At 56.4% G+C, this 17,468-nt stretch overlaps 6 protein-coding genes across 6 annotated transcripts; 2 read left to right on the top strand and 4 right to left on the bottom strand.

Annotated features, from left to right (window-relative positions):
- Positions 1-60: 60 nt before the first annotated feature.
- PUNSTDRAFT_108926 (phosphoglycerate mutase-like protein) lies at positions 61-2,142 on the bottom strand. The gene is made up of 6 exons (XM_007388787.1): positions 1,634-2,142; positions 1,372-1,580; positions 1,081-1,303; positions 698-987; positions 522-617; positions 61-436 (listed from the first exon to the last, which is right to left on the bottom strand). Exons 1-6 carry the CDS (start codon positions 1,850-1,852, stop codon positions 130-132), a joined length of 1,344 nt encoding a protein of 447 aa, XP_007388849.1. The 5' UTR covers positions 1,853-2,142; the 3' UTR covers positions 61-129.
- A 435-nt stretch (positions 2,143-2,577) lies between these two features.
- PUNSTDRAFT_108927 (uncharacterized protein) lies at positions 2,578-3,961 on the bottom strand. The gene is made up of 4 exons (XM_007388788.1): positions 3,936-3,961; positions 3,456-3,873; positions 3,235-3,306; positions 2,578-3,109 (listed from the first exon to the last, which is right to left on the bottom strand). Exons 2-4 carry the CDS (start codon positions 3,568-3,570, stop codon positions 2,886-2,888), a joined length of 411 nt encoding a protein of 136 aa, XP_007388850.1. The 5' UTR covers positions 3,571-3,873; positions 3,936-3,961; the 3' UTR covers positions 2,578-2,885.
- Positions 3,962-6,389: 2,428 nt separating this feature from the next.
- On the bottom strand, positions 6,390-8,252 carry PUNSTDRAFT_139102 (ZIP-like iron-zinc transporter; the record flags this gene model as incomplete). The annotated part of the gene is made up of 10 exons (XM_007388789.1): positions 6,390-6,480; positions 6,571-6,629; positions 6,698-6,832; positions 6,892-7,060; positions 7,121-7,310; positions 7,361-7,482; positions 7,539-7,663; positions 7,719-7,819; positions 7,873-8,005; positions 8,142-8,252. The coding sequence occupies 10 exons, from the start codon at positions 8,250-8,252 to the stop codon at positions 6,390-6,392; spliced, it is 1,236 nt and encodes a 411-aa protein (XP_007388851.1).
- A 3,141-nt stretch (positions 8,253-11,393) lies between these two features.
- Positions 11,394-12,533, top strand: PUNSTDRAFT_116775 (NAD(P)-binding protein; the record flags this gene model as incomplete). The annotated part of the gene is made up of 4 exons (XM_007388790.1): positions 11,394-11,486; positions 11,558-11,845; positions 11,902-12,222; positions 12,279-12,533. 4 exons carry the CDS (start codon positions 11,394-11,396, stop codon positions 12,531-12,533), a joined length of 957 nt encoding a protein of 318 aa, XP_007388852.1.
- Positions 12,534-13,022: 489 nt separating this feature from the next.
- Positions 13,023-15,144, bottom strand: PUNSTDRAFT_146797 (uncharacterized protein). The gene is made up of 8 exons (XM_007388791.1): positions 15,080-15,144; positions 14,827-14,940; positions 14,624-14,765; positions 14,445-14,471; positions 13,928-14,021; positions 13,484-13,601; positions 13,212-13,352; positions 13,023-13,152 (listed from the first exon to the last, which is right to left on the bottom strand). The coding sequence occupies exons 1-8, from the start codon at positions 15,131-15,133 to the stop codon at positions 13,039-13,041; spliced, it is 804 nt and encodes a 267-aa protein (XP_007388853.1). The 5' UTR covers positions 15,134-15,144; the 3' UTR covers positions 13,023-13,038.
- A 951-nt stretch (positions 15,145-16,095) lies between these two features.
- Positions 16,096-16,670, top strand: PUNSTDRAFT_30592 (uncharacterized protein; the record flags this gene model as incomplete). Its single annotated transcript, XM_007388792.1, has 2 exons — positions 16,096-16,381; positions 16,459-16,670. Coding segments are annotated over 2 exons (498 nt in total), but the record flags the coding sequence as incomplete, so codon positions are not given.
- Between the last annotated feature and the right edge of the window lie 798 nt (positions 16,671-17,468).

The following is a 17,468-nucleotide window of genomic DNA, read 5'->3' on the forward strand; positions in this document are numbered from 1 at the left end:
CGACGCGTCGCGCTCTATTCATAACCTCGTCCTGTACTTATTTCCATGCTTCGCGCATCCAATCAAGCAGTGGGCATTACACTATATTACGACCTTTGCTTAAGGTATTAAACAACGACGACGTCTCTACTAAAAGTCGGAGGCACCGCACGTCGCGTTCCACGCCGCGTCGCCCCAGGTGATGCTCGTCGAGAACGCGTTCGCCTTCACAAAGTCGGAGAACGCGCACGTCCCGTACTCCTTCGTCGCGTGCGTCTCGCAGAACGTGAGCGGCATCGGCGCGTCGTTGAGCACGAGCCGGATCTGGGGGCCCTCGAAGCTCGACGTGCAGCTGAACTTTTCCCAGATCATCTGCGCGCCGAAGGGGACCTGCTCGGAGGTGCGCCACTTGCGGTGCGCGGGGACGGGGCCGGAGGCGCTCAGTCTTGGCGTGTCCCTGTGGGAGAGAGAGAAAGAGAGAGAGAGAGAAACGGTGAGTTTGGGGGGGTCAGGAAGGGTGGGTGGTGGGTGGTTAAACGTACTTGGCGAGGCCGAGGGCAGTCAGGATCATGTCGATGGTGGTGTCGTGGCCGAACTCGAGGTAGATGGGCTCCGCGTCGCCGGTCTTGTTCGAGAACCTGCGGTAAATAAAAAAAAGAAGGCAAGGAAGCGTCAGTTCAGGCATCTCCGACGCGTCTTCCGCAGCAGAGAGACGCACCGTTCGATGAGCTTGTCGACGTAGAGCGCGCCGAGGGTGGGTCCCATCTTGCCGGGGAGGTTGTAGCCGAAGGCGCCATCCATGAGCACATCGAGCTCGTACTCAAAGTCGGCGATCTCGGACTCGGTGAACGCGCCGCACCAGGGTGAGGTGCCCCAGGCGGCGAGGTCGTACGCGCACGCGTAGAGCGCGCCGTGCACGTCGTCCGTGGTGAGGTTCACGCCGGGGATGGCCTTGTTCAGGCGTTTCGCGATCGGCGGGAGGTACACGTTGCCCCAGGTGATCGTGGCCTATATACCCAAGCAACGGTGGATCAGCGTAAGCCGACTCGAGGGTGCGGGAGGTACGGCGCGGGGGGGGGGGGGGGTGGCGCAAGAACTCACGTTGTTGCCGTAGTTGTAGTCCCAATCGGCGCAGGTGTCCATGGGGGTGATCCAGGAGATGGTCACGTCGTCCTCGGGGATGGTGGAGAACACGGTCGAGGAGATGTTGGGCCAGATGCGGCCGTAGTAGCCCTGAGCGAACCACTGGGCGGACTCGATAACGCGGTCCTGAGCGCCAGCGAGGATGGCGGTCGCGTTGAACTGGGGGTACTTCAGGCGGAAGCTGCGCATACAATCGCTTCAGCGTCACCCCGAACGCGCATATATGGACCTCATGTAAGTTCTACTCACGCGACGCCGTGGTCGAAGAGCGTCTGCCTCCCGGGAGCCGTGAGGTCGTTCGTGCCCAGCTTGGTGGTGTACCCGTCCTTGAGGAACGCCAGGTCGCTGGGCAGCTTGGCCTTTTTGATAGCAGCCGTCGCGTTTCCGATCTTGTAGGCCAGGCCTTGGATGTAGACGAGCTCGGAGCCGAGAGGGTACCGGTCTCCGTGACGTCCCATCTACTCTCCGCTCAGAAACATTGGAGATGAAAGATGCCCCTGCTTCGACTCACCAGCATGACCTGGTCGACCGTGCAATCCGAGGGCAGGTCTTCGTGCACTCCAGACGGAACCGGGGCCTGGTGGTACGGCGCCAAATTGCCCAACCTGTCGTACACCGACGTCGTTTCCGAGGAAGAAGACGAGCCATGGCGCTTGGACGGCGCCGCGGCGACGAGACCGGAGGAGAGGACCAGGGGCACCAGCGCGAGGACAGCCTGGAGGACGAGCATGTCTGCTTAACGGCGGGATCGTTGGACCACGAAGGATGACGGGGGCGCCCGAGGCCTCCGCCCGAGCTGGCCCATGGTTTTTTTATGCGCGACGTAAGGGCGGTGGCGGGTGTGGTGCCCGGCTCGGTCGTACGCCGACGGGAACCACGAGGATACCATCAATCGACGTGCCTGATGCGCGGTGCTGTGGACGGCAGCGATACGGGTCGATCCATGCGGTTGTCGACTGATAGCGGGGAAATTGGTAGGTAACAAGAGTTGATATCTTGTTGAACGTCGTCCCAAACCCGAGCGTTGTTACCCAGTCGTTACGCTAAAGTTGTGCGACGAGAGCGAGTTTCACCGCCTCCCAACGCCATGGCCACAAAAAATACCAATGTAGAAGCACATGTGACCGAGTCCTTGGCGCAGGGAATGATAAGGGCGAAGAAAAAGAGTACATGCTTCCGAAATCCTGCCTTCGGAAACTACACTGGGTTAGATATGTTCACGCGAATCTCAAGGCACGGCCTCGTGAGGTCATAGCACAAAAAAAAGGCGGCTGTGGTCTCTATATATTGCGACTTCGTAGGCGCGTCAAGGTATGAATTACATGCATGCGACTAAGTCTGCAATCGGGGTGATGGGCTGAGACTCCGTTACGAAATCCATTGAAGGAGGGGGGGAGGATGCAGTCTCCGATGAATGCGATTGAACGAAGTCGATATTGGGTGTCATTGTTTGTTGGTTGGTTGCAGCGTGCTGAATATGCGAGATGAGCGATAGTACTGTAAAAAAGCGGGGTCCGAGCGACGATTTCGATGGGGGAGTGGAATAAAGAAGATCTACGCAAATGAGATGAAGGGGGGGAAAGGGAAGCATTCGGGCGCGACGTTGCGACTAGCTGGGGGCTCGGCGTCCAAGCGACCAGGGGGTGTGGATGTGCAAAAGCACGTTCCTCTCTAGGGGCCATGGGAGCGATGGATGTATCCTCGGCCGTCGATGCTTCCGTCGGGATAATCTTGACCTCTGGACGCGGGGGCTGTCGTCTTGGTCACCGCTTCGGCGCGAGAGACGAGAGCATCAGGCCCTGCGCCAGCTCGGCCTTCCACGACACGCGGTTGACGGCCTCGGCAAAGTCGACCCACTCCCGCCGGCGCTCGCCCGACTCGAGCCAGTCGGCGTCGAGCGAGGACACGTCGAGCTCGTAGAAGTGGTACGTCGAGGACGCGGACGGGATCGTGACCACGAATCGGGTGATCGTGCCGCGGACGCCAGCTGTTTCGAGAGAGGAAGGGGGGGAGGGAGGTGGGGCGTAAACGAACGCGGGCAGTGAGCGGGGGGAGGAAGGGGAGGGGCATATATTAGGACGTGGATCCACGGGGAGAGTCAAAGGATGAGACCTTCTTCCAACGCTTCTCTCGACGCCGCCGCCTCCAGCACTCTATCCGTCGCTTCCCATCCTCCCTTGGGCACTGTGATGAGGGAACACGCGAGATTGTCAGCGTCTGCTGGGTAACGGAGACTGAGACAGGGGTAAAGATAGAACTCCGGAACAGAAGAAAAGACGACGAAGGAGGGCCGGGGATGTCCAAGAAAAGAAGTTGTTGCTGCGAGCACTTACAAACCCATCTATCCGGACGTTTCCGACTGGTGATGACGAGCACCTTGCCGGAGGCGCGCGCGATAGGGATGGCGCAGCACACGATGCGCGGTGTCGAGCGTCCTTTCGTCGCCATGGGTGTCGTCGCCGGCGACTCGCTGTCGGGGTCGAGGGATCGAAGGCGGTGGTGGTGTGGTCGAAGAAGTCGACTTCGACGAGGTGGTGGGTTGTTGACGATGCCAGGGTTCGACGGTGCGTTCGGGCGCCTCTTTCTAGTGCTCTGCTGTCGTGGTTCGGTGCCAAGGAGGGCTGCAGGGGCCCTGTTCGAGTGGGTGACGTGTACCGCCTGCCAGGAGCTGGAAGCGATGTGACCCTTGCCGCGAGAGTGTGGGGTTGGCTCCGACCGGATTTACGAGGGCCGTATGGTGCTGCTGCAGGGCTGTTGGGTATGTCAGGCCGCGCTGTGGCGAGCTGGGCTGTAAGGGTGTTGCTGTTTCAGACCTGTTTTAAAGGGCCACACGACTCGGGGGTGGAGGGGAGGGGCGACGACAGATGGAAAACTATTTGTGTCGAGAACAGGACGCGGTGCAAGAGATGAATAATGGGAAAGATTCAGGAAACCGTGTTCGGCCCAGGGGAGGGACCTAAGAGCGGTGGTCGCATCGCGCTGCCGAGCCCGTTACGCGGTCAGCCAGTGACGAAGCCCGCTCACGCACGTTCATCCGCCCGGGAGAAGCCACATTTCCCGCTTTGGGCGATCCCCCGTGCGAACGTCTGACGCAGCCCACTCGTGCTTCTTTGGCTCAAGCTTCGAACAGGTGGATGCGAGCGTATTCGAACGTTCTGGGTCAAAAATATATCTAGAAGGTTTTTGTAGCCCGAATGTTGTGATTCGCGGCGAGCTACGCGTGACGTCGCGTTCCAACATCTGACATTCCCTTCCGACAAACTCAGCCGTTCCAACACGGGTGCCTTTCGAATATCTTCCTGCTGTTCGCAAACAGGCGGTTTGCGCGTGCTTGGGAGAAAAGACAGGGATAGAAGCGGATGAGAGCGTCCACTTGATATTGCATCACGGTCGGGGTTTTCGCGGTATGACATACAGTCATCCGTATGAATGCCATCCATGCACTCTGTAACCATGCAGCTACAGGCGTAGTTCTGGCTGAATGGCCTAGATGACGATGTCAGCTTTCATCTCTCTCATCAACGTCATGGTCTTTGATAACAGAAGCGCATCTATCCAGTGCAGGGTTTGGGTTTCCAGGGTCATTCAATGGACGAAAAGTTGCACTCCGGGTTTATTCAGGTTTGGTAGCGTGGAGCAGGCGAGAGACGCCACTGTAAAAGTCTTCATACCCGGATCATCCACGAGCGAAACGATCTGAACGAAAACACCTCATCGCTCGAGCAGAAAGACCGACCTGAGATTGCATCCCGATTTTCGTCCCGGCTGCGTCGAGAAGCTGTCGTGGGGCTGTTCGTTGAGCGAGTCACCGGCCAAAATCTAGCGCCCACTTGGCCGCGCGGGACGACCATATAACATGCTATTGTGCTCCGCACTATTGCTCCGAGAGATCCGTACATGTCGCACCGCGCGTTACCGCCAGACTCGCCTCACGGCGCGTACATGCCGGAACCGAAGGCCTGAGGCCTGAGCAATCAGCGCCGCATTGCTGCCAATAGAGAAAGGCCCCAACGAAGACACACCGGGATTATTCATGGGTCGACGCGGCTCCGTTTCCTCCGAAACGTGATACAGAAAGCATCCTGAACAGCAAGGCGAGGTCAATGCTGTGACTCCAAGATGGCATAATAGAAGCCGCGCTCACACTGACAAGCGAGTAAGCAAGGCACCCGTAACAAAAAGTCCAACAAACGTGCGCCAGAAATTAGGATAGCCACGTAAACATTGGCCCAGCCCCTCCACGCTCCCTCCAACTCTCTCTCGTTCCCCCCCCCCTCCTTCTTGCCAACATGTTCTCCTCCTTGCAACGCCACTCGCCAGTTTAACCATGACAGGGATTCGACGGCCCTGACCAACAGCCTGCGCTAAGACGCAAGTCGATGACGCTCTGCCGTCCCGACGGCCCCTCACAAGCTCGGTCTCGAACCCTAGGTTGCTGCCGCCCCAGCGTGACGCACGCCGCGCCCCCATTCTCCCTTCCGGCATCCTAACACGCAGGCATCTGGCAGAAAACTGTATACTGATCAATTGGATATTGCGGGATCGAGGCTGTTGAGGAGACGTATCGCTTTTTTGGAGGGGGCCTACCTGCCAGCTCCGTGGGAGGACAAGGCACGAACTACGTCGGGCATACGCGAGGCTACGGAGCCTGAGTCAAACACCGTCAGCCTCGCAGCCCCGGACGGACCACACCTCCTCGATGCGACCTACCGTATGTGGTTTCCATCCTGTTCTCAGGTCAAACCCTCTTCCGTCTTGCCAGCGCTGCGCCCGGCTGTTGGCGACAAAACTCTCGCCTCTTCCTCCGTCTTCGCTTGGTCGACCTATCAACCAAGCTGTCATCGATCGCATAGAAGATGCGTACCATCCTGTCATAAATTGCGGCATCCGTGAAAGTCATTGGCCTTCACCTCACTGGGTCATGACCGATAAACTCGTTCAACACTTCCATACCATACGGCCTAGGCCGTCTGCAAAATCGAACACGCGGAAACAACGAGTCCATGCCGTCACCGTGCGCGCATTAAAAACCCATAAGATTAAGGCAGGGTTAAATTATCTGAGAAAAGGCAGTCTAAGCGAGCCAGAACCGACGAGAAGCGCGACCTACTCGGCCGAAGGAAACGCACATGTACAACGACGTATTGGCCTATACCATCCCGAATGCTTCTAGTCCGCCTGCCCTCTATTCGTTCCACCTGTCGGTCAACACAAGCAATTAGCCGAGAGACAAACGGCGTGACGCCACCGAGCCAGGCCGTTTGCACTCACGCGACCAAAAACATGCAGAGCACCCCGAACGCCATCGCTCCGAACTCTCTCAGGGCCTGCGAGACGCTCTTGCTCTCGGCCAGCAGCCTAAATAAGGCGAGACGATCCGTCAGCACGATCATCTCGGAGCACCGATAGAGGTTTAGACGATGACGCGAGACCGGAGCACGGACTTACGTGGGTAAGACGGCGACCGCACCGATGTACATGAAGCCGCCCGCGACGAACGGGATGACCTAGACCAAGAGATCGCACGATACTCGTTAGTTTGATGCGCGTCAAGATAAGCAGCGGAACGGCGTACCAGATCACCCAAGCTGACCGTAGTGCCCAGGATGCCCGCGGCAGCCTGTCGCACGGCGGCGCCTAGATCGTCTGCGCCACTCTCTTCCGTGCTGTTGGACAGGTTGTGAATACCGATGCCCATGAACGTTCCGATCTGTTAGGGAAGGGAGGCCGTTCAGTATAGACGACTGTCTTTTACCCGACAACACTCACGAAGGCGCCGACCGCGGTAAGGAACTGGCTCTTCATCGCCTGGCCCTTGGTGAACCCGCTGCGGACGAGGATGGAGTAGTCGGCGATCTCGTGTGGGATCTCGTGAGCGAAGCAGGCGAGAGCAGTAGTAGCCCCTATGAGGGGCGACGAGTAGAAGGACGCGGCCATGCTGGTTATACGCGCAGCGTGAGCACGTTAGTAGTACCAACGAGCGAGCACGACGACTTACGCGAGCCCGTCGGTGATGTTATGCACGAAGTCGCCGAACAAGTTGAGGTACGCGGACAGTTTCGACGTCTGGTGCACGGTTTCGGTAGTTTCCTCGGCCTTGGAGGTATCGCCATTGGCAGGGTTAGCACCTCGTGCACGCAATCCGTCCTTGTTTTTCTCTTCAATAGCGGACGAGTGTGCCGCCGATTCTGAGTGGAGAGTGAACCTTCTGTATGCATGAAAAGGTGCCATGACGTACCGTCCGGGCCATGAGAATGCGAATGTTCGTGTGCATGTCCGTGACTATCCTCCCCGCCGCCGAGGACGCGCAAAGTCTTCTCCATCACGAAGAACGACGCAAATCCAATGAATATACCAAGTCTGCGTTGCTCCTTGATCAATCCATAGGGATGAAGACGCGCCAGGAAGACACTAACCCTACAAGGATGTTACGTTTCTCTTCAACCATGACGAACCGAACCCCGTCGTCGCCCTCGGAAGGTTCCCCCATGAAGGAGTGCGGAACAAGGTGGAGAAACACGTCTGACAGAAGGCCGCCAGTCTAAATCTCTGTGAGCATGGAGCTTTTCGGGCGTGCTCAAAAGATGCGCATATACCGCGAAAGCCGTCATGGTGTTCAGCGTGTTCGAGCTGATTTGCGCGGGGATGAAAGCCAGGATAAAGTTGGGCACGGACGAGATGTAGAACGTGGCGAGGACTGACGTTCACAGGTAAAGCACGATTTTATTGCATTGCAGGGACAGGGCGTACTGCTATTCCAGGCTGGCCCGAATGGGAAGAACCATGCGAATATTTGACGCATCATAGGCGAGGCGTTGGCTTCGTGCGCCTCCTTGATCATCGACAGCTGACGAACGGGCAACGTGTTGTGTATGTCCGCACCCTGGCAAGGGACAGCGATGAGCCTGAGGTGATATATGCTGCCGTCGACGACACCCTGAGTCTGTTAAACAGTACCACTGCATGACGGTGTACTGGCTCCAAGTCGTCGACGCGTACAACTTGCATCGTGGGCTTACCGTCACCACGAAGCTCTCTACCATCTTCTCCCCGGCAAGTTCGCTAGCCTCAACGCCCTGAAGCGCGAGCAGCATCGTGAAGCCGACCGCTGCGACAATAATCTTGAGCATTGAGTACGGAAGGGTCGACCTTGCATTGTACATCGCGCCGTCCGAGTAAGAGACACGTCTGCCTGTAGCTGTGCACCCGAAGGTGACGGGGGCGCGCCAATACGATGGTGGGAACACGTGATGCGCTTGCAGAAGCCCAACAGAAGCCTCTGTTCTTCGCCGTAGAAGGAGGCCGGCGCGAAACGCGTCACAATTTGCGACTACATCTGTTGGGTTGCCTCGCTCACCTGAACGGGTGGGATCCTATGATCACATTGCCCTCATGGTGGGTGAGGTAGGTGCCCGATCAGGTGAGCCTGGTGGCAGGTGAGTACTGGGTTGGTATGCTCTCACGCATGGCAATACAGAAAAACGATATTCAAGACTGTGTGGGGAGCCTCGACGTCGGGTGTGCATTCACTGACATGGGATGACGGGCGAACTATATCCTGCCGCTTCCTGCAGTGTCCAGACAACAACGACCGGAAGCTCGTAGCCATGTTGTCCCAGAACTTTGCGAAGGAAACAAGAAGGCTTACATCACACACTTGGACAATATCGGCCTAATCTCCTAGGGTCGTCGTGGACCCCAGTACCTTATCTCAGTACGTCTCCGTGTCCGGCTAGGGAGATCGGAGAACGCGTCTCCCGTCAAACGTTCCCCAGGGTTTCTGTAAGGCATAACATACCGTTTCCACCATTTGCTATTCCTGAGGTCGCCAACAGGTGGAAGAGAAATCACTTGAGCGTCTTGCAGGATCAAGACAGTGTATCGGTTGTTTCGTGGATCTGACCGAGTGCTTCCAGTAGGCTTGGGCTGAATACGCGAACGGAACGCTAAGAAGTTGAGAGCAATAAATACTCGCAGTCTCGTACCTGGATGTCAAGCCGAAGGCTCTGGCGATGTACGCAGCTGAGGTCTACGTGAATTCCCCTGTGCTTTTTTTCGGCACCCAACGTTTCGTGGCCCCGTTTCTAACATACTTTTCTTACATAGGTAAAGTGTTGGGTGTTGTGTCAGCCTCGCGCATCGACACTCATCTACACCCAATCGTTTTCCCATGTCGATTGTACCTTATGTCACTCCTTCATTCACGAGCAAACAAATCGCCGTGGTCCAGAATGAACATACGCGTCGTCATCGGCCTTCTGGTTCACGTCAAGTACGAGCATCATTCAACGCTACGTTATCTTCCGATTTGTCGCCCAGTCAATATTCTAACGTTCTACATAATTATTGACCCTGAAATTGACGGCCCCCCCCCCCAGTTCGCGTTCTTCCCCTGTGTCAAATTAGGAATCATTCCAGCGTCCGCTTTCGACTCGATCGCGATCATGCTAAAACCTGCAAGAATTTGTAGCAAAACCGGAGAGTCCCGATGGATGGGCGGGGAAAACGTGATTTCGCAGTTGCCTGACTTCACGAAGAACAGCCAAGTGCGTCCATTCGGCCTAAGCTTTTTGTTGCTTGAGAAGAAGAGTCACGTGCGGAATCTGAGAATCAAGTTGTATATATAATGATAGAGCCGTCGTTCGCAGCGCTAGAACATCTTCTCCTCGAACACGGTCGGCGATTGCGTCGCAGAACACAAGCAACTCCTTCAGTTATCTTCGACTCCCCAATGCTTGGCAGAAGCTTGGTAGACGCCAACATTCATGTCTTCGCCATTTACTCATATTCTTTTACCTCAGGACACCGCTTCCGTGGTTCAGCTCAACATCATCCAGGGTCTATTTGACGCCGGTGTTCATCCAGCGATATGCCTCCATCGCGAAAACGTACCTGCAGACTATGTGCCGAAGTTGACTTTTGCCCGATCCCCGCCCGACGACATCCCACCTCACCCGCTGTCGCCACATCCCCAAGATCCTATCACCTTGGAGGTGATTCTGGGCGCTAAGCTTTCTCGCGGCCGCGTCGGTGTCGCCTATCGGCTTCAATCCGCACGCGTCCTGTCACTGGATGGATCGGTTGTTGACATGCGAATTCCACCGCTCGTAGTCAAGATCGCAGGAGAGGGTTTCTCGGACAATCTCGCCCGGGAAGCGTGGTTTTACGATGATATGAGACAATGCCAGGGGTCTGTAGTGGCTCGCTGTTACGGATTTTTTGAGGCACCGCTACCAGAGCCCGTCACACCGATTCCATGGACTGCGCATCAATCTCCTCACTCCTCTCACGGGCCTGGGAGCAAGTGCTCGGACAAGCCCTCGAACGAGGCTGAAAACCCTTTGGACGAAACTTCGAACATTTTTTTGCGGCAGAACAAGAACAGGCGCCCTATCCCGCGCGGAAAGGGGAGACAGCTTTCTATACTTCTTCTTGAAGACCTCGGCGACGAGAAACTGCCACTTGGCCCCGCCATGACCATAGATCTACGGTACGCTGCGATGATCACCATTCGGACTTGTTTATCTGATTCTAACTTTACGCAGTCAGGAGATCTTGTCGTTAATCAACGAGCTCGGCCATGTTAGGATCGTGCACGGCGACATAAGACATAACCATATACGTCGTGCCCCATCTCACTCGCCGAGTCTGCCTTCTCCGTATACGGGCCGCACGTACGGTTGGCGTCTCATCGACTTCGACAGAGCCATGAAGTATGAAGCCCTTGGGAAGCATGTTAACGCCCTAAATAGCGACATCGCGATCGGAATCCTGGACGGCTTAGCAGAAGGGTATGTCATGGAACCTTGGGAGCTCTTCTGAGACAGGCGGTAGACAGGCGGTGTATAGACTGCTCAAATTAAGGCTGGATGAGTAGGTATTGTTCCAGGAAGCGTTTTATGCGTTTTATGGCGGAGCATGTGAACGGCTGTAGTGCGATGCGGTCTGGAAAAGCTCTCGTATGTACGACAGTAAAGTTCACGATCGTGTCCTTCTAATCTATCGAGGAGAGATGGTGAAAGTCTAGGTTCCGGTTCGAGATAACAAGTCATGGAAGCAAAGAAGGCGTGAACTACAATCGAAGACAGGATGTAATGATGTGCCTAACGTCGAAGAGGGCATTTGCAAGGAAGTGCCGACACAGTCTTTTGAGTTCACAGGCTGGCATGAGAAACGGGATGAGTAAGAAGATTTGAGAAGCACGCGCTGAGCCCTCATAAACTCATGGGCTCGCTCGCATCTTTCCCCTCTCGAGGTGTCCCTGATCAGACATGGCTACAAGTGGTCCTTTAGTGTTAGTAGTCGGAGGCACCGGACGAACGGGCAAGTCTATCGTCACAGGACTTCTCAAGCACGGTAAATTCGTGCGTTTGACACATTTCCATTGCATTCGTCCTCATCCTTTCTGGTGCACTGACTACTATCGTGTTGGTAGCGGGTTGCCGTTCTGACAAGACCTGTTTCCGCCAACAAACCGTACATCAAGGAACTGGCAGCGAAAGGCGTAGAGATCAGGATTGGAGACATATCGACGGACGGCCATGCGAAGCTGGTAGAAATCCTCCAAGGCGTCGATGTACTCATCAGCGCAATATACGCCGGACTGATCCACGACCAACGCAAGTTATTCGCAGCGGCTAAGGATGTGAATCCGAACGTGCGCGTGGTGCCGGACGATTGGGCCACCTACACTCCGCGCGGGATACGCCAACTGGCCGATGATGTACGTACCATGCATCTGATTGCACGTTGCATGTATGTGCTCACCACCCACGGTAGAAATACGCCATCCACGACTACATAGAGGAGCTAGGGCTTCCGCACACGTATATCGATGTCGGCTGGTGGATGCAGATCACGGTTCCCGGAAAAGTACCTGGATTCGAATTGGACACCGCTTGGACCTTCTACGGAGATGGCGACAAGAAATTTGCTGTGACGGACTTGAACCATATCGGAGATTTCGTCGCCCGTATCATCGAGGACCCGAGGACGTTGAACCAATGGGTGTACATCTGGGAGGACGAGTTGACACAGGCAGAAGCATGGGCTACAGCCACAAGAGTGCTAGGGTCTGGATGGCTGCAGGAGACGGTTCAGGTCCGCTTTCTGTCGCCTTAGATTCAAGTTACAGCTGCTCATTATGTTGATCATAGGTCTCCGCAGACGAATTGTTGCAGAGAGCTACAGAGTTTCGGGCCAAATATCGCGAAAATCCCGATCTCACCAGTCTTTATGGTTTGGCTGTCGCGGAGTACGCGTACAGCATCCATATTAGAGGCGACAACAATATTGCGACCGCGAAGGCAGCGGGGGCGTTGGATGCTCGAGAGTTGTATCCCGACATCCGGGTATCAACATTCGAAGAGTTTCTCCGTCGTGTCCACGGGAAGCGCGAAGAGAATTCTTGAAACAATTGATCTAATTTTACACTGCCATTGATACGAACTTCCTGGATACGAACGACCGTATGTGTACTACAAAATACTTCTAGCAGCCATGGTTACAATGCGATACCTTCTTCATGACCCAAGTCTGGAGGCGTCGCTCACTAACAGGTTCCATGCGGGATCCCTATCCCTAGCGTCGAACGCCACAGGGGGATGGTGAGACAGCGGGCAGTAAACGAGCGCAACATTTTATATACGTGAATAAGCCAAAGCAGTGGTCAGCAAACCAGACGTTGCGCAAGAGCTGAGACAGGTGAATCGGCGACATACACACCGCCGATGGCCATAGTGATAATGAAAGTGCGATTGACACAAGGCCCCGCAGGCGTTACGCGAATCAAATCTTTACCTATCAAGAGGTATGCTCTTTCGAGCTAGCAACGTGAAGGGATCATATCGCAAGGATGCCGGTTGTACAATAGCGAAATTGATGATTGTAATCATTGCGTTAAAAATACGACAATCATTACTGATCCATCTTCTCCGAGTCGTCTTCGTTCCTCTTTACATTCGCAATTTCCATAACATTGAACTTCTGCATTGCATAATAGTCTCGGACGACGCTGATGCCACACACACTCTACGGATGACGTGAGTAAAGGCGAAAGATGAATAGCCGGGACTATCGTCACGAGGCACCTTGAAAATCTCGACGAGAATGAATACGTCCGCATGTTCGAGGTCGACTACGTGTCCCTCAGGAACGCAAGATGCGATTTCCTTGATCACCTCCGGTCGCGCGAGCGTCGTGTGATTGCGCGTACGGAGTTCGATTTTATACTGTCAGCAGGATGATCAGTAGATCGACGGCAAACAGACGATACTCTAATCTATGCCCATCAGACTCCCCACAGGATCGCCGAGGGATATGAAGGCAAGAGCAAAGACGAAAGGGGCATCGCAAAACCCACCTTGTATTTCTCATCGGAGCCTTCGAAGAAGGGAGTGACGACGCGTTCGCACAGGCCGCGGATCTCGGGCAGGTTGGCCACGACCGTGTTGGACACCGGCGTGAACCGATGACAGTGCCTGTTTGCGCGCGATCAGTCCAGATTCCCGAGGACGATGTCTCGAAGAGGAAGCCGAATGCGGTCGACGGAGGTGCTCGAAAGGGGGTTTGTGGCAATGCAGTCTGCATGGCAACCCCGCACGCGAAGACCGAGGGACGCATGGGAAGCACGAGATCGCTCGAGAGAGATGAACTGGGGCGCTACGGCCGCATGCTCGGCGTTCCAACGGTCTACGTTCGTGCGAGGCCGGGGATGCCGCAGTGCGCGAACGCATGCCTCGGAAAGCCAGGAATATAACTGGCATATGGATAGATAGTCGATGAACGAGATGGAAGACAAGCCTACCTCGCTCGGGTCACGCCTGTGCGCTGTACACTTTGGATGTGAGTAGTAATCAATGTCACCGGATCGACCGGCGCCTTGCAGCCGATAAATAGCACTGTCCGAAGGACGCTTTGTGAGTCGCGGGATATAATGGGATGAAATCTCAGGTCCGAGTGATAAGATTCCGGTCGCGATGGGTGACCAGGCGCTGGTCTCGAGGCAGAGACGGAATGCTACGCCGCGGTCCCGAGAACGAGGGCGTGCTCGAGAGGGGTCGTGATGCCATCAATATGACAACCCTTTCGTCCGGACAGTTTGCATCGCGGTGGAGCGATGCATAGATGCAGAGTTGGCGACGAGCTGAGATTGCACGCAAGCCGCCGTGAGAGCGCATGCGAACGACCGCAGCGTCGACGGGGACGAGCGGGCGACCATCCACGTCCTGCATGGCGTTCCGCAGGAGAGGCAAAGGCACGCCGCACGCAATACCCCGAATTCCCACGGAGAAGGGAGGCCGTTCGGACAAGTCCAGACTCACAGCAAGGCGTGTTCGTTTGGCAATTTGCTGAGAGAGGAATCAGCTCGAGCCTCCACAATCAAGGCCCCGATAAGTATGAACGTAAAGCGCCGTCCGGGTGAAGGAAGCGGCAAGGCTGGCAACAAGGGCTGACTCCGAACGTGGGACGAATCAAGTAAGCACAGCCGGGGCGAACGCACCGAATCTCTGCTCTTTGCGCGGTTTTTTCATGGCGGCAATTTCTTGGGCGATCTGCTGTTCAATGTCCAGCTCGCGATCCTGATCATCGTCCGTCGTCATGTTGCTCGCGGCTTGATCTTCCGGCCACAGTTCACTGGCTAGCTATAGTCTGCGGTCGTAACGCGCACGGCGGTGTTTAGAACAGAGAGCCAAGGATACGGACCGATTGGAACAGATCGTACAGTTCTCCGACTGCTTGCTTTTCTTTACCTTTCACGCACGTCACCCAGACGCCTGGGCCGTCGATGGTCCGTTTAGACCATATCGGAGTGCCGTCCTTTGCGAAAAAAAGCGCGTTAGCCCACTGACCAAGCGTTCGAGGCTCATCGCCCCCCCCTGAGGCACGCAGCACCCCACGAGAGCCCGAGAGGTCTATGAAAGTCTATATGCCCGCAGCATACTCGTCGGCGACTGACCGATCGATATTTGCGCTTGCGCCTGTCTCCCCCGGTTCTCGGCGAGGCCGACATTGTGGGTGGTATTTTGGGTCCTGGAACGAGGGAACCGGTGTCCCGAACGAAGTTACGAGCGTCGTAGGTGATCGAAGCTGGAAGGGGTTGCGTGACTGATACCCGAGCCCCGAACTCGCGAACAAATTGGCGAACGGGTGGATCCCGAGTGGATGTGGGGAAAATGGGTGATCATGCGCACGATCACCAGGGGCGTTGCCTTTTCGGGGCTGGTGTCGCGTTATAACTTATAGGGCCCCTCGCCCGGATTTCACATGGTCCTCGTCCCCCCGGAGTCGGGCCCAGCCATGCACATGTCGTCGTCGCTGCTCACGCCCAACGAAAATCACGCTTTCAACGCTTTCCTCTCCTCCATCGACTACGCCTCCTATACCGATGCCGCCGACCCCGACCCCGCCGCGATGGTCCCTCCGGAGTGGGCGATGTACTCCTCTGAGCTCGGTATTGGAGGCGCCCCGCACGACGTCGGCGTGCACGTAGTCCCGCCGGTGCCACAGGGGAAGGAGGCCCTCGCACTCGCGCAGGCGACGAAGAACCTCATGTCGCTCGGGAACACGAACATCTACCAGCAGCAACCTCAGACATGGCCCTCCGCGGCACCGACCCCGCAGAACCCGTTTATGTCCCAGACGCCACATCAGCTCACTCCGTCGGGCTACGGCGCCACGTCGATGCGGACGCTGCAGCAGCAGCAGCAGCGGGATTACATATCGAGCCCGACGACCGCGTCCCCTCAGGTGTTTCACCGGAACCCCTCCGAGCCCGGACCCTCTTTCCATACCCCGTCACTGCATTCCGCCCCCAAGCGTTCCATAACGGACCCGAACCCCGCGGCCAGCAAGCGCCGTCGCAGCAGCGCCGCGTCTTCCGCGTATTCGATCGCCCACCCGCCACCGCCACGGTCGTCTAAATCCGCGTCGCCGCCGGCCGCGTCTACCTCCGCATCTACCTCCGACGGCACGAAGCCGCCGCTGCTGTCCCCGTCGCAGAAGAAGGCAAACCATATCCAATCCGAGCAGAAGCGGCGCGCGAATATACGGAGGGGGTACGAAGCGTTGTGCGAGACCGTTCCCGCACTGCGGGAAGCGATCCGCCTCATGGAGGCCGAGCAGGGCACCGGTCTGCCCGACGGGCAGGAGGAAGCGGGGAAGAAGGGGAAGAAGAGGCGGTCGAAGAAGGTGAACGACGACGGGGAGCGTGTCGACGGACGCGCGGGGCCGAAGAGCGAGTGCGTCGTGCTGCAGAAGAGTGCGTCCTATTTTCCACTCCTTTTTCCCGCCCGCGAACGAACGAATTGCTGATAGAGAGCCGACGTGCTTGTACAGCTATCGAATACGTACACGAGCTTCTGTCGGAACGCGAGGAGCTCTTCGCGCGTTATCACCAAGCGCGATCGGCGCTCGTGCCCGGTCATCCTGCCCTGCAGCCGATACGACCGCTGGACGCCAACGGCATGCCGGGCATGCCATTGTGGGAGCGTGAATGGACGGGCGGTGCGAACGGCGATGACGAGGGCGACAGCGACGAGGAGGATAACCCTTAGACATGCTGTCCAGGATAACGATGACGCATATCTATTGGTCATACCAATCAGGGGGGGGGCAGAAGAAGGAAACCTAATCGATCGGACGGCATGGTCGTTGTGGGACCACATGTACTATTAGACTATCGCGCTACAGTAATTTTTGCCTAGTCCTGCAAATTAATCTTGCGTAGCATGCCAGGTTTCGGGAGTGTTCCCGGAGAGGATTTGAGGGGTCGCGCGACGTTCTTCCCGGACCATGAAGCATGGGAACACTGCATCGAATCGCCTTGCAGGGTAACCAGGACTTTCTGATTCGTCGTGCGCAGTAAAACGGTTCCTTTTCCATCAGGAAGTTCCTGTAAAGACAGTTGACCAGCTTGTTGAGTTGACGACGGAAAAAGAAGGAGGGCCTCTGGAGCCGAGTGGTAAGCACCTCAGCCACCCCTTAGGCACGTCCTTGTAAGGTGGAAATCCCCCCTCCCATGATATGCCTCTAAGGCCTTGCCGGGTTGGTATTTACCCGTTTTCGGGTACTTCCTGCGCCCCTCGACCCGATAGGCTGCCTGTCTCTTGGTATGCACCCATGTGTCTCTAGGAACTTCCCATGCAGCTTGCCCTGCTCTGGGTACGTACCGACCGAGTCCTGACGTATGTCCCTTGGAACGCACCCTCCCGTCGAGCGGGCCCCACGCGATTTATCGAATAGTTTCCAACCCCGCTAAAATGTCACTGGGGCGTTCGTTTCGTCACGAAGCGAATATGTCACGTGATCAGATGTTCCAAGGCGACGCGCGTGCGAGTCCCTTGCCG

The sequence above is a fragment of the Punctularia strigosozonata genome (genome assembly GCF_000264995.1).
Source record: "Punctularia strigosozonata HHB-11173 SS5 unplaced genomic scaffold PUNSTscaffold_20, whole genome shotgun sequence".
In the NCBI taxonomy this organism is placed as follows: domain Eukaryota; kingdom Fungi; phylum Basidiomycota; class Agaricomycetes; order Corticiales; family Punctulariaceae; genus Punctularia; species Punctularia strigosozonata.